At 40.6% G+C, this 13,532-nt stretch overlaps 1 protein-coding gene across 4 annotated transcripts in view; it reads left to right on the top strand.

Annotated features, from left to right (window-relative positions):
- Positions 1–6,383, top strand: part of PIWIL3 (piwi like RNA-mediated gene silencing 3) — a 34,041-nt gene extending 27,658 nt beyond the window's left edge. For all 4 annotated transcript variants that reach the window (XM_021073162.2, XM_021073160.2, XM_021073159.2 and 1 more), the window contains 5 exons: positions 1,238–1,308; positions 1,707–1,860; positions 2,540–2,668; positions 4,036–4,183; positions 5,177–6,383. In XM_021073162.2, the coding sequence (XP_020928821.1) occupies positions 1,238–1,308; positions 1,707–1,860; positions 2,540–2,668; positions 4,036–4,183; positions 5,177–5,293 (619 nt within the window). In that variant the 3' untranslated portion in view covers positions 5,294–6,383. The remainder of the gene's footprint in view (positions 1–1,237; positions 1,309–1,706; positions 1,861–2,539; positions 2,669–4,035; positions 4,184–5,176) is intronic.
- The last annotated feature ends 7,149 nt before the right edge of the window (positions 6,384–13,532 follow it).

Here is a 13,532-nt window from a genome sequence, read left to right as displayed (position 1 = left end):
CTGCCATCAGCCAATGAAAACTTTGATTTTAAAGAGGCTCATGAGGTTATATACAGTCCGTCTGGAGAGTCACCTTTTCCTAAAGTCAGCTGTACCACATAGGGGCACAATGTCTACATGTTCTCGGGATGAGTACAGGTAGAATTCTGCAAACCACAGGCTTTGATTAGTGAGTCTCTCCATAGGGACACACGAGGAAGCACCTAGGGTGAAGACACATATGGGAACATAAGCAGTGGCCCATGGGTATAAGATCTTGTCTTGATATATCTGTATTTGATGTGTACTCAAATAAGGAGATATGCTTCTATATCCCATCATTCTCCTTTTCTCCAGGGGCCTTTTATCTTCATGTAAACCCATGTACAGATGGGTTTACATACTCTTCCCTTGTTCACTGTGGTATGTGGGACAGTCACAAATCATCACCATGTTCAGTGGTGTTTGTGGCCCATGAGGGTATAATTCCAGACTATCCTTTAAGGATGATCCATCTTTGTTTTCCAGTCATACTCTATCTTAATGCAGTAACATGGATTTACTCTGCTTTTTTTTTAGTAGAAACTGTTGTGATAATAGGGAAACAGTTAAGCTTGCAGTCATTCAATAGATATTTTTGAGCACTTGCTATGTGTAAATACTAAGAATGCAGTGGTGAAAATATAGAGCCAAAATGTCTGATTCCATCCACTGAAGTACAAATTCAGAGAAAGAGACAAACATACATCAGACCATGTCAGGTCATCCTCACACTCTGAAGTAAACAAAAATGCGGCAAGGGGATAGAACCTTTAGACAAACCGGTGATTTTACTTGGTAGGCTGAGCAGTGGTCACAATAGCTATTACTTTTTTGAAGCAAACTTCTCCCTCCAAGCAGACTGACTTGGATAAACCATTGTTTAAGACATTGATGACTTAGAAGCAGGAGTCTCCAAAGAAACATCAGGTTTACACCTTGTGGCATACCCCAGGTACTGAAACAATATTGAGTCACATGTATTCAAAGCATGTAGAATCTGTAGTTAATATTTCCATTCTGTGTTACAAAATGCCTAAGATATCAGACGAGAGTAATACTAGGATCTCTGCAGGGGGATGAAACAATAGATCTTTAATTGGACCCTCAGCTACTGATAAGTATATTTTTTTGGGGGGTGGGGGGGTCATAGATTAATGTCATCATTTTCTGAATCAATCTTGTTTTCCAAACTAATGGCTCATTTTTCTCTAAACAGGTGGTTCTCTCAGTGTATTGTCCAGCAGTCAGGGCAGGAGCTTGTGAAGGGGCTGACGACCTGCTTGCACAGTCAGTGTCTGGTGGAGGTTGGAGGGCTTGAGTCAATATCCATGGAGATAGCAGTGTCTGTCCCTCTCCCCTCCCCCCCAGGGGGGTATATTTGGCAATGAGTGAAGACACTTTTGGTTGTCACAACAGGGATAGGAGTGCTTTCTGCATCTGGTCGAATGGACAGAGGTTTAGGGATGCTGTTAAATGTCTCACCATGCATGGGACAGCAACACTCCCTGCCCCTGACCACAACAAAGAATGATCTGGCTTAAAACATACTCTTGTATGGACTAGACTGAGGACTTAAGTAGTGTCCAGAAAGCTACCATGTTGACAGATGAACCTAGAAGTTGTCAAAAATAGTGGCCCCTTTGTTCCAAGGTTAGAGTTTACATGTGTTTCTGACTTCCCTTCAGATGCCCTGAAATTCTGGTATGAACAACATTCATCTCTGCCATATTCTATTATTGTGTATCGAGACGGAGTGGGAGATGGACAGCTTCAAGCATTGATTGACCAAGAACTAAAACAGATGGAGTCCTACTTAGAAGATGTTTGCAGAGGACAAAAGTAGGTATATGAACTGTAAAGTGCAAATTCTGTAAGCTTTACATTTTAGTTTCTGAGGTAGGGGGAATATCTGCAATAACTGTGATGTGTGAATTGGAGAACTTGATACAGAGGGCTTCAGTAGATGAGTGGGGAGAAAACAGACCCTTTTACCCTTATACAAAGGGTGTTCGAGGCCCAAGTCAGAGGAGAAAGAGTTGGAGCCTTGCAGTAGCCCATCATCTGGAACCCCATGAATCTTTCTTTTTCTGCTCTCCCTCCAAGCCAGGCTAGAGGAAGATTTGTTAATCCCAGATATTCCTAAACCCATGAACATAGCCTGTCAATGGTTTGTACTTATCCAGCTCCTTTATCCTGAGTCATGTATGTCTCAGTTCCCTTCTTTGGCCTCATCTGTTTGTCATTGAAGCCTGGTGCCCAGCACAGACAGTACAAGTAATTCTGACCTTGGGAGGAAAGGACCTTTTCCCTAGGATCTGAATGGAATGATATGAATAGAAACCTCCTCCTTTACTGCATAAATCAGGCTTGTGGAGCTAAGACAGTAAAGTTGGGGTGTGTAGAGAGTTGCCACCTGTAGATTCCTTTTAATGGCTCCTATGTGTGGGTTATTTTCAACACTCAGAATGCTTCTGAGATAATGCAGAGCAAACAGTGACACTGATCATAATCTTTTAAGTGTCAGACTAACTTTCATCGTGGTGAAGAAACGAATAAACACCAGATTTTTTCTTAAAAAACCTGAAAATGGAACACTTAATCCACCTCCAGGAACAGTTATTGATTTAGAGGTGACCAGGACAGAGTGGTAAGCCAACTTTTCTTTAAAAATTCCTTTTTATAGAATAATAGAACTTTTTAAGGTTTGTGTGATTTGGAAGAGAAAAAGCTGACCTAAAGAAGGTTAAAAATGATAGCTTTTTCTGTCTTCAATCATTTTGTTTCTCAGAATTTTAAAAATAGACAAATACATTTTTCTTTCTTTCTTTCTTTCTTTTTTTTTTTTTAAGGGCTGCGCTAGCGAAGTTCCCAGGCTAGTGGTCGAATCAGAGCTGCAGCTGCTGGCCCACACCATAGCCACATAAATGCCAGATCCAAGCTATGTCTTCCACTTACATCACAGCTCACAGCTGGATCCTTTAAACCCACTGAGTGAGGCCAGGGATCGAACCCTCATCCTCATGGATACTAGTTGGGTTTGTTACCACTGAGCCACAACAGGAACTCCATATTTATCATTCTAAGATTAGTCCATTGTTAGGAAGAGGGCTAGAACTTCTGGTTAACTTTAGACTTGTCAAGTGAATTATGCAAATGATAAAGTTATGCAAAAACCACAGCAAGAGGGAGTTCCTGTTGAGGCTCAGCAGTAACAAACCCAACTAGCATCCATGAGGATGAGGGTTCGATCCCTGGCCTTGCTCAGTGGGTTAAGTACCTGGTATTGTCCTGAGCTGTGGTGTAGGTCGCAGATGCAGCTCAGATCCCACGTTGCTGTGGCTGTGGTGTAGGCTGGCAGCTGCAGCTCTGATTCGACCCCTAGCCTGGGAACTTCTATACGTCACAGGTGTGGCCCTAAAAAGACCACCCCCCCAAAAAAAAACCATAGTGAGAAATAAGACATTTCTACCTATTTTAATAGGTAGAAATGAACTAAATTTGAAGAAAGGCAGAAATAATTGATTCTTCTAGTAGAAGGCAGGAAAGGATTGAAGAAAACAAAGCAAATGAAACGTGATAAACATAAAGCATAACATAAAGTAATATCAACATTCAATATTTGCAATAAATTGGTTAACCTGACCAGTTATATTTTTTAGGGAGTCTGAATATATTTAGGTGATTCTCAGGAAAAGATGGGAAGTATTCATCCCTGCATCTCTGAATCAGATTACCAATGACTGTGTCCAATGTGCTAATTTAACATTTTCTGCTTCTAGGCATCAGTGCATATGCTTTTGAGTTAAATCCCATGAGCATTATTGTATATGTTATTTCACTGTCCTTTGTAGATTGGCATTAGCGAAATCATTGCTCAACAGTTAGCCAGGCTTCTAAGTATAAAGGAAACTCTGTAGGATGAATTCTGTAAGTTAATGTTACTTCAGAAACTAAGTGTGCAACATTATTTTTCTCCTAAAATAAGCCTGATACCAACATGTTCTATAATTCCAGGTATGATTTTTTTATTGTAAGCCAGTTTGTGAAAGAAGGTACTGTCTCTCCCACTCATTATAATGTCATCCATGACACGCTTTACTTGAGCCCAGATGCAGTACAGAGTCTAACTTACAAACTATGCCACATGTATTACAATTTTTCGGTAAGTATTTTTTCCCTCTTGAATTTGGTAGTATGCATCTGTTAATTCCACACTCCTAATTTACCTCTCCCTCCTGCCCTTTACCCTTTGGTAACTACAGATTTGTTTTCTATGTCTGTGAGTCTATTTCTGCTTTGTAAATAAGTTCATTTGTACTATATTTTTAGATTCCATATATAAGTAATATCATATATTTGTCTTTCTGACTTGCCTCAGTTTATATGATAATCTATAGGTCCATCCATATTGCTGCAAATGGCTTTCTTTCTTTCTTTTTTTTTTTTTTTTGACTAAGCCTGCGGCACGTGAAAGTTCCAGGACCAGGGATTGAACCCATATCACAATAATAACCCAAGCCCCTGTAGTGACAATGCCAGATCCTGAGCCTGCTGTGTACAAGAGAATTCCCTTATTTCATTCTTTATGGCTGAAAAATAGTCTGTTATGTACACACATGCCATATCTTTGTGCATTCATCTGTTGACAGACATTTAGTTCCTTTCAGGTCTTGGGTATTGTAAATAGTGCTGCTATGAACATTTGGGTGCACGTATCTTTTTGTTGTGAGCCACACTGGAAGCCCAATGGGTGCCTGTATCTTTTTGAATTAGTGCTTTCATCTCTTCTGGATATATGCCCAGGAGTAGGATTGCTGTATCCTATGGTAACTATTTTCAGTGTTTTAAGGAACCTCCATATGGTTTTCCATCATGGCTATAGTAAGTATCTTGATACTGGTTTTCCTTTAGATCTATAAAATTGTTCAAAATTGAATCTACTTTATGAACCTTGTATATCTATGACATTTTTTATTGACCATGCCCATGGCATGCAGAAGAGTCTGGGCCAGGGATTGAACCTGAGCCACAGCAGTGACAACGCTGAATCCTTAACTGTTAGGCCACCAGGAAACTCTGGATATCCATGAAAACTTCAAATTTATGGAAAGTAGACATAAAGGTAAAAAAAATTTTTTTTCCTTCTTTCCTAAAGGGTGTCATCAGAGTTCCTGCTCCTTGTCATTATGCCCATAAGCTGGCTTACCTGGTGGGCCAGAGTCTTCACCAAGAACCACATGAATCCCTGTCAAAACATCTCTTTTACCTTTAACCTAGAGAAGAAAGCATAATGGGATGTTGAATACCAAAATTTGTAAAATTCTCATCTTGAAGCTGTATATCTGAAATATTAGATGCACAGTTTTAAATTCTAATCACTCTTGATTGGACCATGGACAAGATTCAGAGTGATGTTAAGCTGTCTATCATTAATTTAACAGAGGTCTTCCCTTTTCCAGGCAAGAGAAATGAGAATAAGGATTTTGACAATTTACCTTTCAAATGTGTTGCAAGGAATTTATCATGAAATGTGCCTGAATAATCTATGCTCCAAACAATGCTTCTATCTATACCAATTGTAAAAGTTGGCCATTAGTCACTTGGAGAATATACCTATGAACAAGAAAATTCTATTTAGAAAGCCATACCTACTTTATTTTGAAACACCTTTTTTCTTAAGGAGAGAAAAGAAATAAAAGTGGCAAAATTAAAAGGGAATTTATGTTTAATATTTCATATAAAAGAAATAACCTATATGTGAAATCGTTTGTACCAATGTGGGAATCTGAACGTGTTTTTAAAGCTGTATTAAGGAGAACCTTGTGATTTGAAACTCAGAACCTTAGGAACATTTGTCTCTTTTCCCATAAAGAAGGGAAATCAAGGGCTTTATTATCATTTCTGTTTAATTCAGTATCTTGTATATGTTCTCTGACATTGTGTTAGCTATACCATAATCAGAAGAGTCTTGAATGAGTTGTTTAAATGAAGCTATCATATTTTTCTTGAAAGCAGACACATTTTTTCCTCTCTGCTTAAAATTGTCTTTAAATAGACTTTAAGAAACAGTATGTGAAACTTTGTTTTCTTATACTCCTAAATACAGTGGTTGGTTGGTTGGTTGGTTGTGACCTGAAGCAGTTAGGGGGAATAGACTGGCTTCAAATATATCAGAAAGGATATATTTAAAACAATATAACTGCTTTGATTATAGGTTAATCAATTTAGGTTTGCAATTTGAACCCAACTCGTAAGACATAAAATTAAAACAAGTCACTAAAATATATTGTAATCCAGATGATGTCTATTTATTGGAAATAAATGATAAATATAACATTGGAGATGGTCTCCATAATTAACAATAACACATTCTCTAAGGCTAGACTTTGATTTATGATAATTTATGATTGTACATTTCTAGAGATCTACAGAAATCATTTGGAAGGAACAAATTCAAAGTAATGAGAACTTTCTGAATGTTTCCTATATAAATGCAGTACAAATATCATTTCTTCATAACACTGTTCTTTCCAGACTTATTAACTTAAAATATGTTTGTCAAAATCATTGTCTCGTTACTTAAAATATATGCTGGTCTTAGGCTTCTTAATCTAATGATTAGAAAAAACTTGCTTTCCTAAGCTAAGTAGGTATATTGTGAGCAGGACACTATCTGATGTTATTAGCCTACTAGTCCTTTCATAAGTTAGATGAAGGAAACTGGGTATCACAATATCTCTAGGGGAAAACTTTATTGTTCCAAAGGCTTATAGGTAAAATTTCTCCAGTGTTATCATAGTACCCAAGTGTCATGTTACTGAGTAGGTTGTATGTGTGTGTCAGGGGGCGGGGGGAGTACTAATTAAAAGTCTTTTCGTAATGAATTTGGCCTAAGTAACAATACAATGTATAATCTAAGAAGAACAGGAGCACCCTCTGTGGCACAACAAGAGCGGTGGTGTCTCGGGAGCAGTGGGACACAGGGTTTGATCCTCGGCCTGGCACAGTGGGGATCTGGCATTGCTGCAGCTGTGGCTTAAGCCCAGGAACTCCATATACTGCAGGGTGGCCAAAAAAGAATGAAATTCCTGACTCTGTGAATTAAGAGGTCTGACATGGGCCTCACTGGGCTACAATAAATGTGTCAGCAGGGCTGCATTTCCTTCTGGAAGCTCTAGGAGTCTGTTTTCTTGCTTTGTTCCAGTTTCTAGAGGCTATTTGCACTCCTTGCTTCCTGGCCCCTTGCATCCTCAAAGCCAGCAATGGCCAGTGGAGGCATTCTCATAACCCACTGACAAGACTCTTCTGCTTCCCACTTCTACTTTTAATGACGCTTGTGAAGACACTGGGACCACCTGGATAATCCAGGGTATTCCCCCTATTTGAATGTAAACTGACTAGCAACCTAGTTCCATCTGTAACCTTAACTCCCCTTCCACATATAAGACAACATTGGGGTAATTTCCAAGGATTAGAGCATGGATGTCTTTGGAAGGGCCATCATCCTTCCATAGAGACATTGCCCAGGGCTGAGGGTGTTGGGGAAGAGAGATATATTTGAATGTAGGAATTCTTCCCCCCATGGGTGCCTCAGAAGAGAATAAGAGAAACTTAGGGAGCCCTCTGCTGGAGTATTTTGGGGGACACAGCTCTTGAGCACCTGCCCCATGACCTGCGCTCTTCAAATCATCCTCCTCAGCACAGGTAAGGGCTGACCTGCTCTGGGTGGAAGATTTGCAGGGGCCCTCGGTTCTGCTCTATACCCTCACCCACTTGGCCCACCGTTTTACTTCTCCCTCCCCCTCTAGGGTCTGTGATCCAGGCCTTGCTGACTCAGTCACCCTTACTATCCAAGGGTCCAGGATAGATGGCCACCATCACCTGCACTAGAAATAGCAACAATGTTGGCAGCCAGGGAGTAGCTTGGCTGCAACAACACTCAGGCCATGTCCTCAAACTCCTGAATCAAGGGAACATGAACTGATTCTCAGGGATCTCAGATTTGTGGGCTAGGAATCAGGCAGCCTGGCCTCTCTATCTCTGGGCTCCAGCCTGGAGACAAGACTGATGACTGCTGCTCAGTGTGGGACAGCAACTTGGTGCTTGCATTGCACTCGAGGTCCACAGGAAAGAGAGAGAAAAACCTGTGGGCTTCCAGGTCCTTACTCACTGCCCAGAGCATCGAGATGTAATGGATCCCTGAGAAGATGTGGACTGGGTTCCTGGTGACAATATTGGGTACTTGAATAACTAAAAGGTCTTTTAAAAGTTGAGGCTGCTAACAAAACTCAATCCAGTTAAGGATGTTTAGAATTACTCATTCAAAGTTTCATTTCTGCCGTGCCACAATGAGAAGTCTTGGAACACGGTTTAAGTATGTTTAAAGATTTAATGAATTCATACTTAAAAAACTACACAATAGTATGAGAATTATATTCCTCCAAGTCGAGAATAGCAATGGAAAAAAAACTTGGGAGTTCCCGTTGTGGTGCAGTGGAAATGAATCTGACTAGGAACCACAAGGTTGCAGATTTGATCCCTGGCCTCGATCAGTGGATTAAGGATCCAGCATTGCCATGAGCTTTGGTGTAGGCCGAAGATGCGGCTCGGATTCTGCGTGGCTGTGGCTGTGATGTAGGCCAGCAGCTGTAGCTCCAATTTGACCCCCAGCCTGGGAACTTCCATATGTCACAGGTGGGGCCCTAAAAAGCAAAAAAAAAAAAAAAAAGATAAAATTATAAAAGAGAATCAAATGGAATGATCTGGAGTTGAAAAGTAGAGTAACAACTGAAAATTTCACTAGAAGAATTTATATTAGTTTCGTGGGTGGCTGTAACAAATTACTACAAACTACATAGCTTAAAACAACAGAAATTTACTCAGACTTCTGGAGGCTGAAAGTCTAGAGTCAAGCCAGGTTATGTTCCCTATGAAAGATCTAGAAATTATTCTTCCTAGCTTCTTTCTAGCTTTTGGTATTTTCTGGAATGCCTTGGTTTTTCTTGTCTTGTAGCTGCATTACTCCAATTTCTGCCTTCATTATCACATGGTGTTCTCTCCTATGTCTATTTATCCAAACGTCCCTGTTCTTACAAGAACAACAGCCATAGCAGAGGGCCCACCATAATCTAGTATGACCACATCTTAACTTGATTATATTTGCAAAGATATTATTTCCAAATAAGGACACTGTCATAAGTACTGGGCATTAGTTAATATATAATTTGGGAGAGGGAGACACGAACCCACAATAGGACTGGCCTACAGCAAGAAAGAATCAGTGAATTTGAAGACAGGCTAATTGGGTTTCAGTCTGATAAACAGTAAATTAAAAAAACCCGAAGATGATCAGACCTACTCATTCTCTTTAATATTATTTAACCTCTTTATTTGAACATTCCATTTCTTTGTATACTAAGGTGGGAAAAATACATCAGACCTAATGTCTGTTTCTAGGTTCCTTTTTTCACCCATCTCTGCTATGGCTCATTAAATGAGTTTTTAATTTATGTATGTTTCACTTCTAATAGTTCCAGTTTCCTTTAATAATCTGTCCAGACATTTCTGATCATTAACAATTCCTTTCCATGTCTTTAGTTCTACATTTAGTTTTTTAAATATTTAAAAGATCTTTATGATTCTGACAATTATAGAAGTTCAAGTCCTTGGATATCTAATTGGACAGGAGAATATAGGTGAATTTTCTAGGTAAAGAACTATGGCCATGTTTCTACAAGTCATCATATTCCCTTTAGAATGTAGTACAGGTTGTGTCCTGGGAGAGTGGGGTGTGTATATGTGAGTGTGGCGTGACTGTGAGCATGTGTGTTATGTCTTTCCTGAGAGTTATATTCCCTTTACACAGCTGAACTGCCAAGTGTCAATGTTCTCAGTAAAATATCCCATTTACTACTGCTTCCTGAGTATATGTGCTGGGTGTACTGCAACGCCATACTGACACTAACCACCCAGAGCTACCATCAGATTTCATAAGTTAAGGACAAAGTCCTCCACAAGACTGCCCTTTCTTCAGACACCAGTCATATTTTTGGGGTCTCCAGGCTATTCAAACTTCCAAAATATTGGCTCTAAATTCAGGGGTTCCCATGACACCCTTAGGTTTGATAATTCATTATAAATGATGCAGAGAAGTCAGGAAAGTGCTGTACTTACTATTACAGTTTTATTATAAAGGACACACACAGGACGAGGTCTGGGAGAGTCCTGGAAACACAGCTTCCATGCCTTCTCCCTGTGGAGTCAGGGTACCTCACCATCCCAGCATAGCTATCTGTTCACCAAACAGACTCCAATCCTCTATCAGATCATCACTCTGAGGATGAGCATTGTGTTCCTTGGTCCAAGAAAATGCAACTGGTATGATTTAAAGTGGTTCATGATCTTCCTTCTGGTTCCTTTGTTGTAGTCTGAGCATTTGCATGTACCACCTGTTCCATACATTCCAGTCCAGAGTCTGTCTATTCTTGTCAGGACCCAGGTATAGCCCCCCGGGGCTCCAGCATTAGTCCAATGTAATCCACTTGCCAGCCTTCCCTCCTGGGGTATCTGCTCCATGGCCATCAGCATTCTCTCTCCCGTCAACAGAACATTTCTTCTGTTCTAGTGTCTCAGAGGGTGCAAAAGGGATGCATGAACATTTAGCCCATTTTTGTGTTACTGTAGTCCCTGGACCAAGGGGGCCTACAAGCTGGTATATCTACTCATCGATTCCAGTCATCTTATGAATCTGGAGAATGTTTTTTCTGATGGGCATGGACATATCCTACTTTAATTCAGTCTTCAAATTTCCACAGTGATTTCCACAGGGCCATGCCCCATTTGGGTATCTTTTTAATAGACCAGTTTTCCACTGCCTTTCAGCCTGAACATGTGGCCAGGCTACTGGTCACTACCCATGCATCAGTAAAAACCCAAACATAGGGACAAGCAGCATGCAAGTATAGCCCATGGAACTAATCTATTTTACCTTCTTTGATCAGAGAAATGGTCTTCCAAACAGAAAACTGTTCATCTTGGAATTGTCACCCAAAAGCTAAACTGCTCTTTGTTGGTCAGTCAAGAGCTGTTTATAGGGCACAGTCCCAAGTGGCAATTGAATCAGCAGCTCCTCATATCCAAAGCCAATCCTAGGGGAAATGAGTGTACTTGCTCAGGAATATGCTGTCTTTGCATTCCCCTCATAGCACACTCCTGTGCAAGTCATTTCCATGTTATTATGGAACTCATCTGGGCACTGTCCTCCTCCCTATTAGATTGTCTCTCTGCTCTCACGCAAGATTTTATGGGTATGTCAGGTTTCAAGATTGTATTACATCCTTTGTGGAGCAGAATCAATTAATGTCTGATAGCAAGATAGTAATTGCTCCTCAAATGGAAATTCTAATCCATCATCCCAGCAGTGGTTGCTGGGAGGGCATCACAGGGTTTTGCCATGTACTCCAGTCTATACTCTACACGGGGCTATTTACAGAGAATTTGTCTATACCAACAGTTCAGCTTCCATTTTATACTCTAAGCTCTGGCATTTTTATTGCTTCCCATTTAGCAATTAGTATTGCTTGAAGGGTGGATTTATGTGCCTTCTGCTTTAGAATGCCAGGCAGGGAATACATTTTCCCACTGAGATACAATATCCATCCCCACAATACACTCAGATAAAACAGACATGGCCACTCCACACAGAGTCTATACATAATTCCAATTTTCATTCAAACTCTCCACTTTAATCCTATTAGCTCATACATTTCTATGATTTTCTGTTTAACTGTAAGCTCCATGAAGGCCTGTCTCATCCACAGATTTAGGTGCTATTAGGCTCATGAGGTTCTTTTATCAAGGAGCCCAAGGAACTTCCTTCCTCCCTCCCCGTCATTCCGCTCAGTTATATGCATAAGGCTTTGGTCCCCCAGCAGAGGGTTACGCCAAGATACACTGGCTCCTTAGTCAGTCTTTGTTTACATAAGTCTGCTTGACTATCACCCCAAGTGATTCCAGGTTGGATTTCTCATTGTAATCTTTGCCTTTTGGCTTTTAAAACTGCTCTAAATTAGGTTAGATAGAGTGGACAGGGAAGTTTGGGGACCAGTGTTCCACTGGTCTACTCATCTTTGATATGCTCCATTAAGACTTGTTTCAATGCCATGAATGTCTGCTTTATTAATCCTATGCCTCAAAAACCATGCAAAGATTTCTTTTCTGCTGGGATGAGCCCCTTGACTCTCCCTTCTGCCTTCCCCACCACCTCCCTTCTTCTGGTTAATTAATCTATTTCTTATCATCATCTATAAGACCCATAAGGGGAAACTGAGACAGAAAAATCTACTAAGTCATTTTGGGTCACTGTTTGATTTGGCAGCAGGTAAGTTACATGGTGTAACCCAAGCAAATGGCCCTTTAACCACAGCACCTACCATGCCCTGGATTAAGGGGCATGCTCTATGGATTAAAATCATGATTGTCATAAAGTCAGCCCAGCATGGCTGGCGTGGAAAGCATTTCAGCTGCTTGTACTACTTGGCATTTATAAGGTGATTCAGTCTTTCTTCTCAGGGTAAACAGACTTTACAGGGCCTTTTGTCCAGCCCACAAGGCTAGCTATACTGTTGGGAATAATCTTTGGTGTGTCTGAATCATGCAGAGCCATCTATGGTCACTGCATAGTGAGATATGCATCCTCTAGCAGACCAAACACTCTCTTTCACCCTGCAGTCTTCAAAACCAAAGACAGGGCCTCCATGTTAGTCCTTTCACATCTATTTCAGTACAGGTTTCTCAGAAGCTAATGATACCAATCCACAAAATGAGACAATTCTTTCACATTATACCTCTTGGTTTCAGTAATTTCTTGGTTTTGCCATCCTCCTGAACTAGACTACCTTTTGGAGGACCAGAGGTCTCAGAGGGACTCTCTGTTGCCCCAAATCTGAGCTTGGTCAACATCAAGATCTGAACTAGAGCTTTCTTTCAATTCAGTCTTTAACAGGTAACAGTAACCAAGGGACTGCATACTTCACCTTTTTCTTGTTATTTTACAATTGCTAGGCATTCAGTGAGACAAAACCCTAGGAGCTGGACCTGTCATCTCTAAACTCTATTGTTTACTTTTGAGTAAATGACTGCAGCACAGCTGCTATTCCATACCATAAATGACCTTGTGGCCACCCAGGATTCAAAGGATCCTTACTTCCCACCCTTTCATCCTTTCTCTTCCCAAACCACCCATCTCAGTGAGCCAGGGTCCTTCTACTGGATCCCACATTTCTAACACCAAGTGCCCTGTTCCTCACCTGATCTGGGCATACAATAATATGTTTCTGATGCTCACCACCCAGAGTTAGCATCAGAGCCCACAAGGTAGGACAAAGTTCCCCACAAGACTGTCCTTAATCAGACACCAGATACAATTTGGGAATCCCTAGGCCACCCACATCTCTAATGGATGGTGGTCCATCAGAAATGTGGGTGGCCTAGGGATATATATATACACATAC

The sequence above is a fragment of the Sus scrofa genome, chromosome 14 (genome assembly GCF_054392235.1).
Source record: "Sus scrofa isolate SSC_HxYL_T2T_F1_AM1 chromosome 14, Sscrofa_HxYL_maternal_Yorkshire_Landrace_v2.0, whole genome shotgun sequence".
NCBI classification, from domain to species: domain Eukaryota; kingdom Metazoa; phylum Chordata; class Mammalia; order Artiodactyla; family Suidae; genus Sus; species Sus scrofa.
Note: the sequence above shows the minus strand (reverse complement) of the source record. Positions and strands in the feature narration are given on the sequence as shown.